This window comes from Zootoca vivipara, chromosome 15, assembly GCF_965207765.1.
Source record: "Zootoca vivipara chromosome 15, rZooViv2.hap1.1, whole genome shotgun sequence".
In the NCBI taxonomy this organism is placed as follows: domain Eukaryota; kingdom Metazoa; phylum Chordata; class Lepidosauria; order Squamata; family Lacertidae; genus Zootoca; species Zootoca vivipara.
This window is the reverse complement of record NC_142598.1, coordinates 28,132,500-28,151,745: the sequence shown is the minus strand read 5'-3', so window position 1 is coordinate 28,151,745 and position 19,246 is coordinate 28,132,500. Positions and strand designations below refer to the sequence as shown.

The 19,246-nt window shown below is 43.5% G+C and overlaps 1 protein-coding gene across 13 annotated transcripts in view; it reads right to left on the bottom strand.

The window, feature by feature from the left end:
* Window positions 1-3,583: 3,583 nt before the first annotated feature.
* The window catches only part of PALM2AKAP2 (PALM2 and AKAP2 fusion), a 228,989-nt gene continuing 213,326 nt past the window's right edge, over window positions 3,584-19,246 (bottom strand). For 7 of the 13 annotated variants that reach the window (XM_035097032.3, XM_035097035.3, XM_035097040.3 and 4 more), the window contains 3 exons: window positions 15,320-15,498; window positions 13,503-13,541; window positions 7,172-8,033 (listed from right to left, as the gene is read on the bottom strand). In XM_035097032.3, the coding sequence (XP_034952923.3) occupies window positions 7,941-8,033; window positions 13,503-13,541; window positions 15,320-15,498 (311 nt within the window). In that variant the 3' untranslated portion in view covers window positions 7,172-7,940. Of the gene's footprint in view, window positions 8,034-13,502; window positions 13,542-15,319; window positions 15,499-19,246 lie in introns of all 13 variants that reach the window. The other 6 variants (XM_035097033.3, XM_088658379.1, XM_088658380.1 and 3 more) reach the window with 2 other exon arrangements.

The following is a 19,246-nucleotide window of genomic DNA, read 5'->3' as shown; positions in this document are numbered from 1 at the left end:
ATGATTAAAAGCAAACAGAGGTGACTGGTGCTTTATCATCTGGGAGGGGTGATTCCAAGAACAGCAAGGAGAGGCTGGCAAGCAAGAGTCTGTGGTCAAGGTATTATAGGTGAAGAGAAGGAATGTTCCTTGTGCAGTTGTAACCCCGCTGTTGGGCACATAGGAAGGTGGCTTTCAAAAGGTCAGGCTAATTGCGCACCTGAGCCCAATCCTGCCTGCTCTGACTGGCAGCAGCACTTCAAGGTCTCAAGCAGGAATTTCGCCCAAGGCAACTTGGAGATTCCAGGAATCTGGGAGGACCTTTTACCTGCAAGAAATATACTCTACTGCCGAGCCCTTCTCACACTTAAGGTTGCTGCTGGAGTTCCTCACCTTCTTGAAGCTGACCCAGAAACTCCAGTGGGTGCAGAATGCCGCAGTGAGGCTCCTTACGGGGTCCCAGCCGTGGGATCACATTCATCCAGTGCTTTACCAGCTGCACTGGCTCCCGGTGGAGTACAGGATCAGACTTAAGGTGCTGGTTTTGACCTTTAAAGCCCTAGGCGGCTTCGGACCCTCGTACCTACGGGACCGCCTCTCCTGGTATGTCCCGCGGAGGACCTTAAGGTCCACAAATAACAATATTTTGGAGATCCCAAGCCATAAGGTGGCTAGATTGGCCTCAACTAGGGCCAGGGCCTTTTCAGTATTGGCCCCAACTTGGTGGAACGCTCTCTCCCATGAGACTAGGGCCCTGCGGGATGGAGCTGTTCTGCCTGGCCTTTGGGTTTTGATTTGGGCCATGTTAAAATGAGGCTGCATTTTAAAACAATTTTTAAATCTAAATTGTATTTTAATCTGCATTTTAATCAATTGTTTTTCTTTCTTTTACGTTTTATTGTAATTTTATTGATGTCAGCTGCCTGAACCCGGCTCTCACTAGGGAGGGTGGGGTAGAAATAAAAAAAAATTCTTCTTCTTCTTCTTCTCCTTGGGTAGGGAGCTTGTTGGACTCCAATTTGGAACCATCACACAATAAAGCCACATACAGCAGAAAAAATAGGACCGGTGATGCTAAATTAAGGAGCAATGGACACGCCCCCCATGGGGTTATCACTCTAGGTTTGGGTCACAGGTCTGTTTCTCACATGGCTAGTGGGGCTTCCCCTACACTCGTGATTCTCCATAGTGACGGTAGCACATCATCCCATTTGCACTAGGCTGGGTTTGTTCTCATCAGCCAAGCTGAGGCCGAGGCCCATGACCACACTCCCAGCTGTAATCACTCAAGCCAGCAAAAAGGCCCATTTCTGCAAGCAGAAACTGTCAAACAGGTGCAGAGAACAAGCACCTTTACTGGCTGAGAGGAAAATGGGGCAGGCGCCAGGATGTTGTCATTTCCCAAACTTCTGATAGGGTTATGCTGAATCACAGGCATGCTTTGTGCTTAGAGAGGTTGGCTTGCAGAAGGTGTGGTAGAAGAATGGCCTAATGCCAGAGGAGTCTTCCATTTTCCCCCAATGTGTCACTCCTAGTTGGAAGGAGAACAGTGACTCATGCAGAGACAAGCAGGGGGTGATTAATTCTGCTGTGTCCCTGTATAAATGCTCCAACCTCAGTGAAAGCAGACAAGTTAGCATTATTAGTGCCCAGCAGACTTTGAGAAGACACAGGGCTGGAAGACGCAGTGACTCATGCAGATACTCAATGGGCAGCTCAATGGGCTCACAAGAAACTTTGACCACTTAATTGCTTTAGTTTTTCAAAAACTGTCTGCTAACCACCGATGAAACGCAAAATAATAATAATAATAATAATAATAATAATAATAATAATAATAATAAAAAGAATTGGTGATATAAAACATCTAGCACATTAGTGGTTTCCCCACACAATTTAGGAAGGGAGCTGATGCTTCAGTCGGGGCTTGATGCTATGAGACCAATTGTACAATTGAAGAATTGGTTAAATTGTGCCCTAGGTGGCATTACAGTGCATGCATCCATCTGAAATCCCCGATTCAAACTTGTGTTTTCTACAAGAGCAGTTCCCCAATACAATTGGAAATTTGTATATTTTTTTTTGACCTATTGTTGCATCAGTATATCGGTCATCAAAAGAAGCTGCCCTCTCAGGGATGTTATGGGCACTTAGAAACGAGAAATGAAAGCTTTTTGGCTTGGCTTCACAGTTAAGTGAGAGAGGAAGGGAGAGTTAGGCCTTCTCTTTCCATGCTCCCAAATCTTAAAGTGAAAAACAGACACTTGCATACCGAAGAAGTCCAATGTGACATAATGGAGCTTACTCCAGAGTAAGTACATTTGGACTGCAGCCTAACTCCAAGGGACTAGGTTAGTCGCAACTAACTTCAATCCCAGAGCTTTTCATGGACCAGCAGCATGATTTACTTTTGCTGGCATGGTAAAGGTAAAAAGGTAAAGGACCCTTGGATGGTTAAGTCCAGTCAAAGGCGACTATGGGTTTGCGGTGCTAATCTCACTTTCAGGCCAAGGGAGCTGGTGTTTGTCCACAGAGAGCTTTCCGGGTCATGCGGCCAGCATGACTAAATCGCTTCTGGCTCAATGAAACACTGTGATGGAAACCAGAGCGCACGGAAACACCGTTTACCTTCCCACTGCAGTGGTACCTATTTATCTACTTGCACTGACATGCTTTCGAACTGCTAGGTTGGCAGAAGCTGGGCCAGAACAATGGGAGCTCACCCCGTCTCACGTATTCAAACTGCTGACCTTCTGATCGGCAAGCCCAAAAGGTTCAGTGGTTTAGACCACAGCGCCACCCGCTGGCATGAGGCCTTCCTCTGTGGGTGAATGTATGGGGACAAAAAAAGAGCAGCACACACCTCCCTACATGAGAGGTGCAGGACTCTCCACTGCTCAAACACAGACAGGACAATGTGCAAAGAGGAAGCAAATTGGTTTTGTTGCTTTCCCATAACACGAACCTGCCTCTAGCCTACCTCAGGTATGCACTGAAAGTCTAGTGCTCATTTCTTCACCCACCTTCTGCAATGGGGAAAAATATGCCCATGTTTGTGTGGTTATTTGAAGGCTTAATTCCACTTTAAATAAAATTGTCTGTGCACACCAGAATTCCAGGTTATTTCAAGGGCTAGGTGGAGAAAGACTAAACAGCAGTTTGCTCTCAAGGATTTCATGGTACTGCCTTTCCATGCAGATTCACAAGTAGCCCGTGGGCAGCCAATGTCTATATTCTTAGAGGCTTTATTTTAATGGGTTGTTTGGCTGTGTAAGAAAAGTTGGTACCATCCAACCATATATATGTTCATGGAGCATATGTTGTGTATATAAAGTGAGGAATTCCTCCCTCCCAGCTTTTCCAAACAAGCCGATTTCCTTTCCAGCTGAAAATGAGGGGCGAAATCTTTACATCTCAATGGAAACATGACAGGGTCACGGGGAAGGTGGCTGAGAAGACAAGTTCTGCAGGCCTAATCTGGCCTATGGGCTGCTTGCCAGCAGGCCACACCGAGCCAAAGTCATGGCAAACGCTCGATCCAAAGGGCACTGCAAACAATGCGCCACCCCCACAACCCCCTTCGCTTTCAGATAAGAAACACAAGACAAGTTTAAGTTTTAATGAGAAAATAAGTGTATACTTGCATTGTATGCCTCACAGTCACTATAAAACAGAAGCAAGGTACAGCAATCAAGTGGTTAAACATATACAAGAAGCCACGTTATTTTGCAACAAGAGTGGTTGGTTATTTGCAACGACGCAGTTGCAACGGTATTCTGCAATGGATCCTTCTGGACTGGGAGTGAAATGGTCAGAACTGGTCTGAGGAAACTGCTCTGCAGTTAAGAGGGGGGAAACAGAATCCTGGACATCATCACAAATTGTAATCCTTAACTATTAGTCAATGCCCAGTTCAATTTTTTCAGTATTTTCTTCAAAAAAATAATAAATCTTAACTCTTTGTATGTGCCTGGAAGCAAAGCTTATTCTGCATGAATTTGTTGTTGTTTTTGAATATATTTGCATGTACTGGCATATATTTAAAGACATTATGGAGCGGTGGTGGGAATAATGAAGAGATGAGTCCATTGCTCCACTATCAAAGCATTTGCTGAAAATGGTAGCTAAGGTTCCCTAATTCCTGAAAAAGAAACTGTCCTTCGTCAGTAGTTTACAATAATAACCATCAAAAACCTGTGTTGCGGGAATAGCATAACGAATCAAGCCTCTCTTTCCTTTTAGCAAAGTTATCCCATGATGCCACGATACCCATCTCAGATTTTTGCTTCCGGGGGGAAAGCACAGAGTGGGTGGGGAATGGAACAAGATATGTAGAGACAAATGAAACGTATGTTTTGAAGTGGCTTTTTTATTTTTGTTTCTAGAAAATAGGAAATTTTCCCTTAACAACTCCTTGCCCTTTCACCTTGAGTTGACTACAACCTTGTAAAGGAGGAGAAAGCACCTCATTCCAAGCAAATGTATTATCTTTGGCTTTACCTCCCCTGTAAGAAAACCACCATTTCTCAACAAGGGTTGTGTGTAATGTAAGCTGATCACCCACCTTCTTCTCCACGCTCCATCTTTCAAAGCATTTTGCCCACTGCTGGCTTAAAAACATCTTCAGCACAGAATCCAACTGCTTTGTCATAATCCTGAGAACTTTTTTTTTAACCTCACTTTTGAAAGACACAGTCATTTGGAGTAAAAAAATAAATAAATCCCAACTTGATTGTACAGGCAGTTTCTGCTAAAAGGTTCAGAAAACATTGAAAAATGTTGGGTGGCCCTTGCAGGCAAGGAAGAAAGTAAGTTCTAAATTCTGGCCTCTGGCCCTTTCTGCTTTCGAATCCACTGTGTTGCATCTCTCCCCCTCTCTCTTTCAACATACCCATTTTTCCTTTCATCCCATTAGCTGAATTCCTCTTTCCTGTGCAGCATTTATGCCTCGGAAAACACCTATCGTACAACCCAGCCAAAATTAAACACTAAAAACAAAGCAAAACCCTCCACTGATTTAAATAAGCAACAGCTAAATGCGTAGTCCTATGGAAATCTATAGGACAACAGCAACTAACTTTGGCTGGTTTGTGGCCCAAATTCTCATTTTTTTAAAAAAAGTAATCAGTAAAGTGTGCAAACCAATAATATAAATATCATTTATGTAAAATATTTTCTGATTGCAAAATCTGCAAAGGGCATAGGATCCACCATGCTTTCTAATGAGCTAAGCAGGGGATAGCTAGCCTGGTGTGTAACCCAGGAGTGTTGCGATGCACAGAATTTGGATTCTCCTATTGGCAGGGAAGGCTCCCCTTGCATACACAAAACTCTTATTTTCAATTCTTTATGACTGGCTCCTCTATATACGCGAGGAGCTTGGTTTGGAGGTTTGCATCAGAATTCAGTACAGATGTTATCCAAGCAGCTGGTTTATGTATAGCCAAATATTTCTACTTTAGTTTCTGCACACAGGACAGAATCCTTGCCAAGGCTGTTGTGTTCATACTACTCTAGTTTATATTTAGACATTTACCAGGAGGAAATTAATGTATTTCAACATGAAATCTCCTTGTTCGTATAAACAGCAGAATACAAAGATCCTGTTCATAACATGAAACATAAAATAAAATGGAAACAGAAGAGAAAGTTGTGGAGGGCTGGTTTTTTGTTTTGCCTCCTCTTACAAATCAATGAAAAGTAATTTTTAGTTAAGATGCATGTACCATTCTTGAGTTGCCTAAAATGTGACAAGCTCTAGTCCAGAAATTTTTGGGATTCCATCACTAAACACATTCTACTGCATTTCTTGAACACAACAAGAGAAAACCAGCAGCCTCTAACACTACGCCAGACGGCAAAGCATAAGAATAAATACCGCATTTCTTTTCTAAATGTCAAGATTACAAAACTGTTCAATACTTTTGGATATGTTAACTCATGCAAATACCATGTCAGTTCAGCTTAGTTATTAACAAATACTGCATCAGTTTTAGTGCCTTTTTATATCCCTTTTAATAAAAGAAAACAACAACACATGTTTATACCCCTAGAGCTGGCAAACAGCTTTGGAGAAAATAATCTCTACACCCACATTTCTTTGTCTTCACCGCTCTACTTCACACACACACAAGCAAACACACTCACAATCACTCCATATTCCTTTGTCACCGATTCCCACCCTACACTCAAACTAAAGCTGCAATATTATCTTTTAGCTCTGAAAACACTGTTTGAACAGCAAAAATAGTCCTTTGGCCCTGGCTCCTCTCTTCCCAACTCTCTCCGTTCCCTTCTCCAACTTTTCATTTTCCTGGTCACGCAAAACATTTCTGCCCTTCCCGTTCTATTAACTAAGACCTTTACGTAGCATAAATATAGTTAAAGATACCATTATTTTTCTTTCATATCCTTCTCTGCAGGGGTCCCCAAACTACGGCCCCCGGGCCGGATGCGGCCCAATCGGCCTCCCAATCCGGCCCGCGACGACCCCCGCCGCCCGCTGCCGCCGCCCGCTCTTACGGCGCGCGGCGCGGCGACGATCAGAAAAATGGGCAAAAAATCGCCGAAAATCCATTTTGCGCATGCATATGGGCCTCTCCCGACCCAGAAGAGGTCATTTCCGATGCACTTCCGGGTCGGGGGAGGCCCATACGCATGCGCACAAGCGATTTTCGGCGATTTCCCCCCCGCCCGTGTGCGTGTGCGCATGCGCACGGGTGCGCACTCCCCCGCCCTCCGGCCCACTGCGCGGTAAGTCTGGGGACCCCTGCTTCTCTGTAACATTCCGACTCGATGTGTCAGTTATTGCCTTAAGTAAAAATATTTTCAATGGTTCAGATGCTCCCCTTATCTTTCCAACTCAGCCCGACTCTTCTTCCAATGGTCCTTTTCATGTTAAACACAGATGATAATGCCAGTAAGCGCTGAGAAACAAAGAGGAGGCCAAACTGCTCACTTCAAGCATATAGACCCACTAAAACTAAGATATTCTTATTTGGCATTTCTCTCTTCTATGCTACCTATGGATTGTGCAGCACTGTTAAAAGGAAACATTATTAAGCATACTGATTATGTGAGGAGGGAAAAGGCGATGGCAAATCTTCAACAAAAACCACCCCATTATAAGTTAAGAGAAAAGCGAACAATCTGCCATCTCCCCCAAAAACCCTTTCAAAAATAAACAGCAAAAAACAATACACCGTATTTTATGGCTAAATGTATGGGATTGTACATTCACATTTGCAAGTTAACAGCCTTTGTTTTTTGTTGTTTTCTAATAAAAACAAACAAACAAAAAACTTTTAAATTAACAGAAAGCCTTCCAAATCCCCCCCCCTATTTGTTAACAGCAAAAATGAAAATAAACCTTGCTATATTATGGCTGTCTAGGATATATCAGAGTAACAGCCCTCTTCTCAACGCTACACATGGGATGATGAAGAGCTGCTGTCAAGCCCAAACAGCTTGAACAATTGTTTGTTTCCATGTGAGGTGCCCTCTTGTGGTGAAATACTATCTAGGCCAAACTCTTCCTGTTCCACATACAAGGCTGGGAAGAAGACAATATTCAGAAAGGAACACGTGTTCGTTCTGCTCGCTCTGAAATGTGTCCTCTTGGGTTGTCGCTGCTGCCGCCACTTCTTGACACGGCCATGATATCAGAACCAAGGTTGCTTCTTCAGGGCCCTTTTCTTTTTGTTGTGTGTATTGGGGGGGGGGAAGTAGCAGGTGCTTTTCCTTAGTATAACTTTTCTGCGTGTTTTGTGCGTATATCTATGCATATATGAATTGCTTCTGTTTAAACATGGGTTGCAGAGAGATCGATACGCTTGTAATAAATACCGGATTAAAATGCTGAAGCTTTCCTTTTAAAAAAATTAAAACTTTGTTCTTCTATTTGGTTTCTTCGTCTCTGCATTTGTTTTGTTTTTAACTGCTCTTTTATTTTGCCAAGAGAACTATTCATTTTCTTCTCGGTTAGCATAAATGCCTGCTTCCCACCGCAGCGCCAGGGCACTCTTTCTGCGGTTGACTCTCGTAGCCTCAAGGACCTGAGGGGGGGGGGAGTGAGAGAGAATAGTTTATTCAGTTACCAATCTCAAATTCTCCTGTAAAGGGCAGCCACTGAACAGTTCTGTGTGCACTTAAAAAGTTTGCATCAATAGAGTTTTGGTTAACTTGAAATACATATCCACCTTGCAGCATTCTGCATTTCTTACTCCCTGGGATAAAAAAAAAGCATGTCAGCACAGCTACAGGCTAAAACGTTTGAATTTAAGCATGTCAATGGAAAAGCCAGCATGCAAGGAAGAGCACAGCAACATCGGGATGAATTGCAATCTTATTGTGAAACAACACAAGCAGTGGCAGGAACAAGGCATTTTGCTGCTTGTGGTGGAACAGCAAATGTCACCCTCGCCCACCACCAATCCCGTATCAAGTTATTTTGGCAGAACTGAGACAGAACAGCTAACAAATGCCCCTCTTCCCCAGCTGTAAAAGGCAATAATAATATATTTAAGTAACTTAAAATTTGGCTCCCCTTTCCTGACACTCAAAAAAAAAAAAGTTGCCTGAGGTCTGCAGCTCATTTTGCCTAACGGCAGGGCTGTGGCTGCGTCAGGCTCACAGAGGAACCCAGAGTTGCCGTGGCCTTATATACAATGAATGCACTTCATCCGCAGATTATCAAAGCCCAGGACTAAGAACCGCAGAAGGCTTTTCTCTCCCCTGCTCCACCTGTGACTTTACAAAGCCTTTTGGAAATACTCGATCAGGTCTTAATCATATGCTCCATGTTTTGCCGATGATCAAAAGTTGCTTTTGTTTTTAAACCACGAAACGAACTTGTGAGGCTGGGACAAAAAAGCAAGCAAGCACTGCGTCTACACACTTTAGAGGAGAGCTGAGCTGTTTGCAGAGGGGCACCTATTGTCCTTCTGCTGCAAGCTAAAGCTGACTTGCAGTTGACCTTCCATGCTATTTGGGGGATGCGGTACTTTTTCTCTGTGTACAACTATGTTTCATCCATGCCAATGGGTGTGCAATATCTGCTGGGGTTGGAAAGTGGGAGGTCCAATTCACTTGAGTTGGCCATTAAAAAAAAGAATACTGCAAGAGACTGTTAATTATTGTTTTTGAATATTTAACTATTGTACTGCCCAAATACTACTTTACTGCCAAGAAATGAAGTATTTGACATTTGTTTTGGATTGGAAGGGTAGACTGGCAATGTTTAATTGCAGGGTGTGTGGGAGTTCTTAACACGTCTCCATTTGTTTGTATGGGATAGGGAAAGGTTATATCTCTAAAAAAATGATGGTCGGTGGGACCAAAATCCACCACCCAGCAAGGAACTGCTTGTACCATAGGTCCTCACTGGCTTGTGGGTCTTTAACCCCATTTGCCATTTTCAGGGGCACAGCCTCCTGGCACCCAGTGGGTACGAATGAATGATGGCGTCATGGGGATGCCCCATAGGAAGTGAGGGGGTAAGGGGATTGGCAATGCCATGCTAGTGTGTGAGGAGTGCTAAGAAGTTGGAAAGTTCTGGCTTAGAATCTCTCTTGACCCACAAAATCACTTGGAGGCCTTAGGCAAGCTACTATTTCCTCATCCTCAGCCCTGGTTCCATTTGTAATACGGGGGGCGGGGAGAAGCTTATTTCACAGAGTAGTTGTGAGGGTTACTGAGTGAGTACCTAAAGTCCTTTAAACACTTCAGAGCACCATGTAAATTGATAAGTACTGTCGTGGTCTAAAAACTTGGCTGGCTAGAAACAGGCGTTTGCCTTTTTGTCTCTGGAAATTTCATTTTAAACTCAGGTAGTCTCTCATTCCTATTATCAGGCCACTCACTTTAGCCAGCAACAAAATAGAAAAGACCTGGGATGAGGGCTGGAGCCCACGGGATCCCAAAATACGAAAACAGGTAAAAACGAGAACAAGGGATGTAGCTTTGTTATAAATGTTACATACCCCTGAGACACAACACCCTGGCATTTTCTTGGGAATTTCCTGTGAGGGAAGTTCTCTAGGGCAGCTTATTGTATTGAGAACAGCTCTTTAAAAACAGGAGACCCACAATGGTTTTTAAGATTGCAGTTCCTAAAAATGGAACTTAACCTATTTGTAGGATTGCACTGTTAGTATCTTAAAAGGTGGTTGCCCGTGTGGCGTGATCATCTCTGGTCAAGCAATAAACCTGGAAAAATCTCGCTGAAATCGCACAAGCATGCATGGGATGTGTTGCCCCCAGTGTGGGATGTGTTGCCCCCAGTGTGTGGGGGGGGGAGGGAAAATAAAAAATTAAAGTGGAGGAATGCTTCCCCCCCCCTAAAAACAATTTGCAATGCTAAGCTGGGAAAGCTATGAAATCATACGATTTGGAAAACAAACTTTTTTGGCTCATTATATCTAAGTGAACCTGGGTTTCTCATTGAGTGTGTCATTTACAGGAATTTGCGGCCAAACACAGCTCTCAGTCAAAGGGACCAGCATAACAGGTGTGCTTGTGGCACACCTAAAGGCATTTAGGTTGTGAACCTTGAGCATAATACATGAAGCGGTCAAAATAAAACCGTTTGGGAGGAGTATAACTAATTACACTTGAATAATGGAAGCTTTGTCATAGATTGTTCTGCCCTTTTAAGAAGACTCAGATGCATCTTTTAGTAACATTTATAACTTGTGGCTAGAAGACTTAATCATAGAATTTTTGAGTTGGAAGGGACCACAATGGTCACCTAGTCCAACCCCCACCCAGCAACGCACAAATCTTTTGCCCAACATGGGGCTCAAACCCACAACCCTGAGATTTAAAGTCTCATGCTCTAGCAACTGAGCTACCTTCTACATATGTTGCAATGCAGTCCAGCCACAGTTAAGCAATGAATGAAGTCCCATTCATTTCAGAAGTAAATGCATGCATTTAATATCCTCCATTACAATCAATGGTGCTTACATCTGGCTGAATCGTGCTCATTTTTTTTTTTTACATTTTCAAAATGCTGCATTTAGCAAACGAATACCACTGTTTACTATATGTGATAACCTCTAAAAATAATACAAAAAACTATAAGGTACAGTTACAAATTCAACAGCAAGCAGAAATGTTTCTGAGAGGGAGGGTCATAGCTCTGTTGCAGAATATCTGCTTTGCATGGAGGAAGTCCCAGGTTCAAGCCCTGTCATCTCCAGGCAGGGCTGTGAGAGACCTCTGTTGGAAACCCTGAGAGAGTCACTGACAGTCAGTGTAGACCAGGCACCCCCCAACTTGGCCCTCCAGATGTTTTGGGACTACAATTCCCATTATCCCTGACCACTGGTCCTGTTAGCTAGGGATGGTGGGAGTTGTAGTCCCAAAACACCTGGAGGGCCGAGTTTGGGGATGCCTGGTGTAGACAATACTGTGTGAGATGGTCTGACTCCATATCGTCAGCTTCCTCTGTTCTTGATCTCTGCTGCTCATAACCTGTTCAATGAACAAATGAGAGGGTACTACTGGCCATAAATTCATATTTGTCCTGTGCCCTGCAGTTTGCTTCTGTAAAGAAAGAACGAGATAGCAGAAGAATATTGCTCAAACAAACTGCAGAAGGTTGTTTTTTTCAAGTCTGTTGCCTGGCGGCAATACGGAGACAATGCAGATGAACCCTGGTGGTGGAAAAAACCGAAACTGATACCCCCACCACCCAAGCAAAGCAGTCCAAAAGGTTATGAAAAATAAAAATATGGAATCTGACATTTGAGGCCCAATTAAAAAGTCTTTTGTCATTATACTTTTTCTGAGGTTTAGGGGATTCTGATTTGAAGAAATGCGGCAAACCTAATCCATCTAATTTAGGTTTGGGGGGAGGCTTATAGCTTTTCCACCAAACTCCACTGGAAAGTTCAGGCTCCCCCCCCCCCCCGCCGGACCTCTGCCTTTCCCTTGCCCACCATAGCTGCCAAGTTTTCCCTTTTCTCGCGAGGAAGCCTATTCAGCATAAGGGAAAATCCCTTTAAAAAAGGGATAACTTGGCAGCTATGTTGCCCACATATATGTGAAGCCTACCAGAGTTCTTATAGTAGATCAGAGAGGAAATGGACCTACACAATCTTAAAAACTCATGAGTTAGCAATGCAATATTTCAGTTTCAGAAGAAGTATCTGAAGAAGTGTGCATGCACACGAAAGCTCATACCAATGACAAACTTAGTTGGTCTCTAAGGTGCTACTGGAAGGATTTTTTTAAAATTTTGTTTCAGAACTGAAGAGCTGCTACTCCTGCTGAGAACTTTTGAAAGTAGAGGGGGACCAGACCTGGTGATGCGACCGTTAGCATGGCAGCATCAGTGATTGCCACGACACCGCAATAGGAATGCGATCAAGTTCAAGTGCTATCGCAATGACAGCACTGGAGCCGAAAACACTTTACAGTGGTGCCTCACTTAACGAATGCCCTGCTTAACGGAATTTCCGCTTAACGAAAGGATTTTTCGAGCGGAGGTTGCCTCGCTAGACGAATTCGTTTTATGAAAAATTCGTCTAGCGAATCGCGGTTTCCCATAGGAATGCATTGAAATTCAATTAATGCGTTCCTATGGGCAAAAAAAATTTCAATAAAATTTCAATGCATTCCTATGGGATTCGCTAGACAATTTTTCGTTATAAGAAAAGACCCATGGAACGAATTAAATTCGTCTAGCGAGGCACCACTGTAATTACTTCACTGAATGGTACACATGGGGCTGTAAATCTAGTGCACAGTTTACAGACACACACACCCCGCTTTAAATTGGGGAAATCAAGGCAGTGCCCTCCAGTTGCTGTGGTCTACAGCTTCCAATAGCCCCAGCCGGTATGACAATCAAATAGCCAGGAATGATAGTAATTGTAGTTCAGAACATATGGAGGGCATCACTCTTGATTACTCCTCACATTAAGTCATGAGGATGAACATCACACCACCACATGAATGCAGCCATAGTCATAATTCAAATATTGTGACCTGAATCTTGAAAGTGGTCCTATATGGAATGTTCTTCTTGCCCCACTGTAAACAGAATCCCAAAACTGAGGCTAGGTACTAGTTGCCATCATCGTTTCCAGCAGACATGGGAAACCTGTGGCCCTCCAGAGGTTGCTGGACTACAACTCCCATCATTCATGACCACTGGCCATCCTGGCTGGGACTGATGGAAGTTCGAGTGCAAGTATCTGGAGGGCCATAGGTCCCTAATTCCTGGTTTAGGGACATGGGAACCAGCTGCCCTTCCCATCACACATTTTGTTCAAATTCATTGCCTAGTCCAAAAAAGGGGGAAATAAAGAAAAGGAATTTAAGGCCCAGTTGGGTGAAAATGCTCGGTGTGGTGGTGGAACGGTACTTTGGAAAAAACCAAAGGCCTTCATCTTTCAAGCCATCACTTCAGTGGTTACGCAAACAGCAATGGAAAGCAAACTGCAGCAGCATGCGTTTGAAATCCTCATGCAAAAATAAAAAAAGATGTTAAGCAAAGGCAAGTGCTTGAAAAGTACCTCAGAGGTAACCTTGTTAGACAGTAATTTACAGGTGTACTGCCAGAAAAGGAAAAGACCATCATTAGTTCATAAAGAAAAGACAGAGAGAGTTCAAATTAAACTGAGAACTAGCATCTATCTCACAGTTCAGCTAAATTAGCTATACAGTGCAATTCTATTCACGTCTACTCAGATCTAAATCCTCCTGAGTTCAGTGGTGCTTAGGATTGCAGCCTGGATTGTTACCAACCCCCACCCCTCAAAAAAAAAACCCAACCTAAAAAACAATCCTGCTTAGACAAGCAAAATAGTAGCCAATTTAAGAATAAAAACAATACAAGGAAGCTGTTTGTCAGTCACCACTGCATTAACCGTTTTGGCAATCTAAGTGATTAATTATGGTACAATTAAATTTATTATTTTAGTCTATTCATTATTTGAAATAATAATAGCAGAAGCAGCAGCAGTAGTAATCATCATCATCATCGCCACCATATGCCATTTTATCTGATTCCTCCAGAAAAGGCAGGCAGAGAAAGGAAGAGATCTCTTCCCTTTAGCTATGGAAGTGTTTCAAATGTCCAGTTAGTGCTTTGTATCCAGTTGGTGCTAAATATATACTTGGTCTTGCTAATTGTGCCACAACTGTTATTTCTGAATGAACGGCCGTATAAACATATAAACAGGAGGTCTGGGGGGATGGGCATGGCCCAGGAAGACACATGCATTGGCACATGAGCTCCCAGCTCTCAGGTGCGTCTCAAAATCTACTTCTCATGAAGCATTTAGATCTACCAGTTCCACTAACCTCCACGAGGAGCACATTTGTGAAGCTCCCTGTGCCAGGCGGCTATTGATTTTGTACTCACTAGACTTCAGTTGGCGCTGTTCAGAAAATTCGCTGTCATTCTGCCAACATAAAAAGCCAACTTCCTACAAGTAAAAAATCACCAGCGATTGCACAAGGCAAGGAACATGCAGCAAAACTCTCCCCAGTGTTGAACTGCCGCTCGAGTACAAAGAACAGACGTACGGATTGCGTGCAGCACATTTTACGGTCAACAACGGCTCTGCTGCAGTTTTCGACTTCAGCTTTCAAGCAAAATGCCATCTCTATGGAATTTTGCCTTGAACTTAACACTGGGTGTGGTACAAGCTGTGATGATAAAACAGGAGGGTTGTTTGGGAGGAGGTAAACAGACAATATTTGTGCTGTAGTTATGTTGGTCACGGCAGGGTCTCGTAGCTCTGTGCCTCGGTCCCAAGTGCCCCACTGATTTCACAGAAACATCTAAGCGAGAGGATCCGTCTGCATCTAAGTATGGCATTTTAGCTCCACAGTGGAGTCATGAGGACAGTGAACACACTGTTACTGCTAGGACCCCCTTCTGTCCTGCACAAAAGTATCTGACCCTGTGGGGGGGGGGGAGTGTCACTTCTCATTTCTGAGAGAAAGAAAAGGGTTCCTTTTGTACATGCTGCAAGGTGTGGTTAAGGGATCAAATAAATTCATACCTGATCCTACAGCCACAAAATATGGCTTTGATTAAGAGCAACGCCCAATAACCTTGGCAAGTTTTTCAGGTATTCGTGCTATCACTGCTTTTCCTTTATAAAAGCTCTCAACAGAAGGGTACCATTTAAAAAGACCCTTTTCATAATGGAACCCATAATAAGTGTGCCTGAAACTGGCCCTGTACATTGCCTTCTCGTGCTGAATTCTGGAAAGGTGATCTAGAAAAGTTTTAGAAACTAGAAAAGTTTTTTTAAAAAAACCTACTGCGTGCAAAAAATAAATAAATGGCATTGGGGCGGAGGAAACAGAATATGCTTACGCTGTTCTCATCCATCCTCTCCCGCCTCTTGGTTTTGTGACTTTCATAATCTTCCATAAGAGTCTGCATCAGGTTCTTGGGTCTTTGGGATCCTCCTGATTCGTCTGATGCTGAGTCGGAATGCGAGGGGGGACCTTCAGCGGTTGGGGATGGAGGTGGCTTGATCTTCTCTATTTTACCTGCAAAGACCCAATCAGAATTTCCTTCTCTAGGTAACAGACTTGCAAGCAAGATTCTGGAAAAAAAACACCAACGCCCCAAGAACCACACCACCATACTTCCAAAAGGAAAGAGAACTGAAATTAAGCATGGGCTGAAGAGATAATGACTGAGTCAAGGTAGTTTGCTCTTCTCATTAAGAAAGAAGGTCCAGGACAGAATTTTTGCATTCAGATTCTCAAACTTTTTATTTATTTAAGAAAGGTTTCTGTGAATCTTGACAGATGATGGTACTTTAGGTCAGAGGTAGAGCTGCCTTTGGAGCTGGTTATGGTATAGAGGCCTTCATTCCTGCCTTCCTCTCAAGTTCTATGCTACTGTTCCAATGCACTTTCATATACAGTGGAACCTTGGTTTTTGAACTTAATCTGTTCCGGAAGACCGTTTGACATCCGAAAACCGAGGATGAAAGAGCTGGCTGCAAAGTCAATGGGGGGAAAATGAAAAAATGTGCGTTGGAAGCCGTTCGACTTCCGAAGCACGTTCGAAATTGGAAGCAATTATTTCCGTGGTTTTTGGCGTTTGGGTTCCGAATTGTTCAGCTTCCAAGACACTTGACAACTGAGGTTTGACTGTACAATGGAACCTTGGTTTCCGAACGGCTTAGCTGAAACAAATCGGCTCCTGAACACCGAAAACCCGGAAGTGTTCCAGTTTTCAAACGTTTTTTGGAAGCGGAACCTTCCATGTGGCTGTTGGCTATTGTTTCCGGGATGCCTGCGCCAATTGGAAGCCGTGCCTTGGTTTTTGAAAGTTTCGGGAGTTGAACAGACTTCCGGAACGGATTAAGTTTGAGAACCAAGGTTCCACTGTATACCAAAGTGCACTGGGCCCTGCACTAGATGTTGCCCTCTCAATGAATGAACTTGGCAAGCCTGCCTGGAAAGTGGGCCACCACTGCTATGACCTAGGAAATATCAGTCACAGTAAAGTCTAATGTGCACAGCCACAAATGGATAGAAGTGAAGTTCCGCCGGCAAGGTTGAACAAGTTTTAATGCCACAACAAAAACTGCTGATCGTATCACAGCAGGGGAAACACCTCTACAGTATTTTCACTGCTCTAAAAATGATGGATTGTTGTGGATTTATGCTTCCTGGATAAGACATTGAATGTGCTTTTTTGTGTGCATTTGAGCATATAATAACTGCTTGCTAGGTTCATCGGCTTCAGTGTAGGGGAGGGCAAGTTTGCTAGCAAGGTTTAGTTGCCTTATGTTGTTTATATGCAAGGCTAAATTGCAAAAAATGCAACATATTTAAAACAACATGCTAAAGGTAAAGGTAAAGGGACCCCTGACCATTAGGTCCAGTCATGACCGACTCTGGGGTTGCGCGCTCATCTCGCATTATTGGCCGAGGGAGCCGGCGTATAGCTTCCAGGTCATGTGGCCAGCATGACAAAGCCGCTTCTGGCAAACCAGAGCAGCACATGGAAACGCCGTTTACCTTCCCGCTGTAGCGGTTCCTATTTATCTACTTGCATTTTGATGTGCTTTCGAACTGCTAGGTTGGCAGGAGCTGGGACCAAGCAATAGGAGCTCACCCCGTCGCAGGGATTCGAACCGCCGACCTTCTGATCGGCAAGCCCTAGGCTCAGTGGTTTAGCCCACAGCGCCACCTGGGTCCCTTTTAAAAACAACATGCTACTACTCTTTAAATAGCAATTTGAGATGCGGGTATATCTGAGGAATGGAGTCTGAAAGAAGCGGAAGGGAAAGACGCTTCCCCCTTACCGACATGATTGCCTTGGTCACCAGCTTTTGCATCAGTGTCAGTGGTGGGAAAGGTTTGACCTAGATCTTATTGTACTCCAGCTCCTATCATCTGTAACCACTGGCCATGGTGTCTGCAGCTGATAAACGAGTTTAGAGTCCAACATGATTAGTAGTTCACATGATCAAAAAGAGATAATAGCAGACATCTATCTATCATCTATCTATCTATCTATCTATCTATCTATCTATCTATCTATCTATCTATCTATCTATCATCTATCTATCTATCTATCTATCATCTCTCTATCTCTCTGAATAGGTTAACAAATTACCCAGGCTACATTTTCCTCATTTCTATGTACCCAACGTACACAAAAATCTTAAGAGAAGCTCAACCAATGAGCCAGAATGACTATGGCCACTAGAGGTCAGGGACAGAGCAGAAACAGAGAAATATCTGCTTAGAATGAATAGTCGGTTTAAGAAAGAAGTGAACATCAACATGACTTACAGCTGAGGTTCATTTTTTTTTATATTTACCAAAATGGGAAGAGCTCAGCTACACTAATAGGTGGTTTCAGATAACCTGGATGGAACTAGCAAACACCATGGTTCTAACGGAATGCAGCCTTGTATTATATAGGAGACCAAGCGTGCTTATTCTTGAGTTTGTAGATATGATACAGAGAGCCTACAGATGTTGCTGAACTCCCATCACCCCTGGCAAGCATGACCAATGGCCAGGGATGATGGGAGTTGTAGTTTTGCAACATCTGGAGGGACAAAGATTCCCCACCCCTGCTACAGATTTTTTTTAAAAAATTCTGCTACCAGAAGAACTGCAAATGTCATCTCCTCCCCCCCCCAAAAAAACAATCAATGGATTATAAACAAAGCAAGCATTTCTACTACGGTACTCATCCTGGGCAGAAACTTGTACAATATCTTTAGAAGATTTGCCTGGGAATTAAATTAAATTTGCTCATTACAAAAGAAAATCTGATTGTACAGAGATCTTGGGCCATTAAAATTGTCTGTTATACTCTGCCAGTATTATATCTGTGTTTTTTGCAGAATCTAGCCAAGGTTAAGAATCTTTAAGTGCCACAGGTTTCAATGGGTTAAGTTCATGCTTTGTTTCCCTCTCCAACTGAAATTAACCAAACTTTGAAGTGTTCAACCTGAAACGGATTGTCTCCATTGGGACTAGGATAAAAATAGCAATAAAGGTGTATATCACATCGGCAAAAATATGCAGAGATCAACCACTGGAGGACCACCTAAAGGTAAAGGTAAAGGGACCCCTGACCATTAGGTCCAGTCGTGACCGACTCTGGGGTTGCACACTCATCTCGCATTATTGGCCGAGGGAGCCGGCGTATAGCTTCCAGGTCATATGGCCAGCATGACAAAGCCGCTTCTGGCAAACCAGAGCAGCACATGGAAACGCCGTTTACCTTCCCGCTGTAGCGGTTCCTATTTATCTACTTGCATTTTGACGTGCTTTTGAACTGCTAGGTTGGCAGGAGCTGGGACCAAGCAACGGGAGCTCACCCCGTCACAGGGATTCGAACCGCCGACCTTCTGATCAGCAAGCCCTAGGCTCAGTGTTTTAACCACAGCGCCACCTGGGTCGGAGGACCACCTAGTTCTTGCTAATTGTTGGGATTCTTGGAGAACAGATGAAGTCTAGTTTCGGTGTTGCATGGTAAGGGGAACCTGTGTCCCTCCAGATGTTTCTGGGGTACAGCTCCCATAAGCTTTGACCATCAACCATACTGTCTAGGATTTCTAAGACTTCTACAAACTTTGGAAGGGCCAGTTTCCCCATCTGTGCTGTATTTTTGCATAGTATCATGATGATCCACTGATAGGCACTATCCTTAAAAAGCAAGAATACATAATTAGAATGTCTTGACAGTGCAGAAACAAATCTGCATTTAAGTGGTCCACAGTATGAAACTCTTGCTGAAGGTATTAAGAAAGACTGC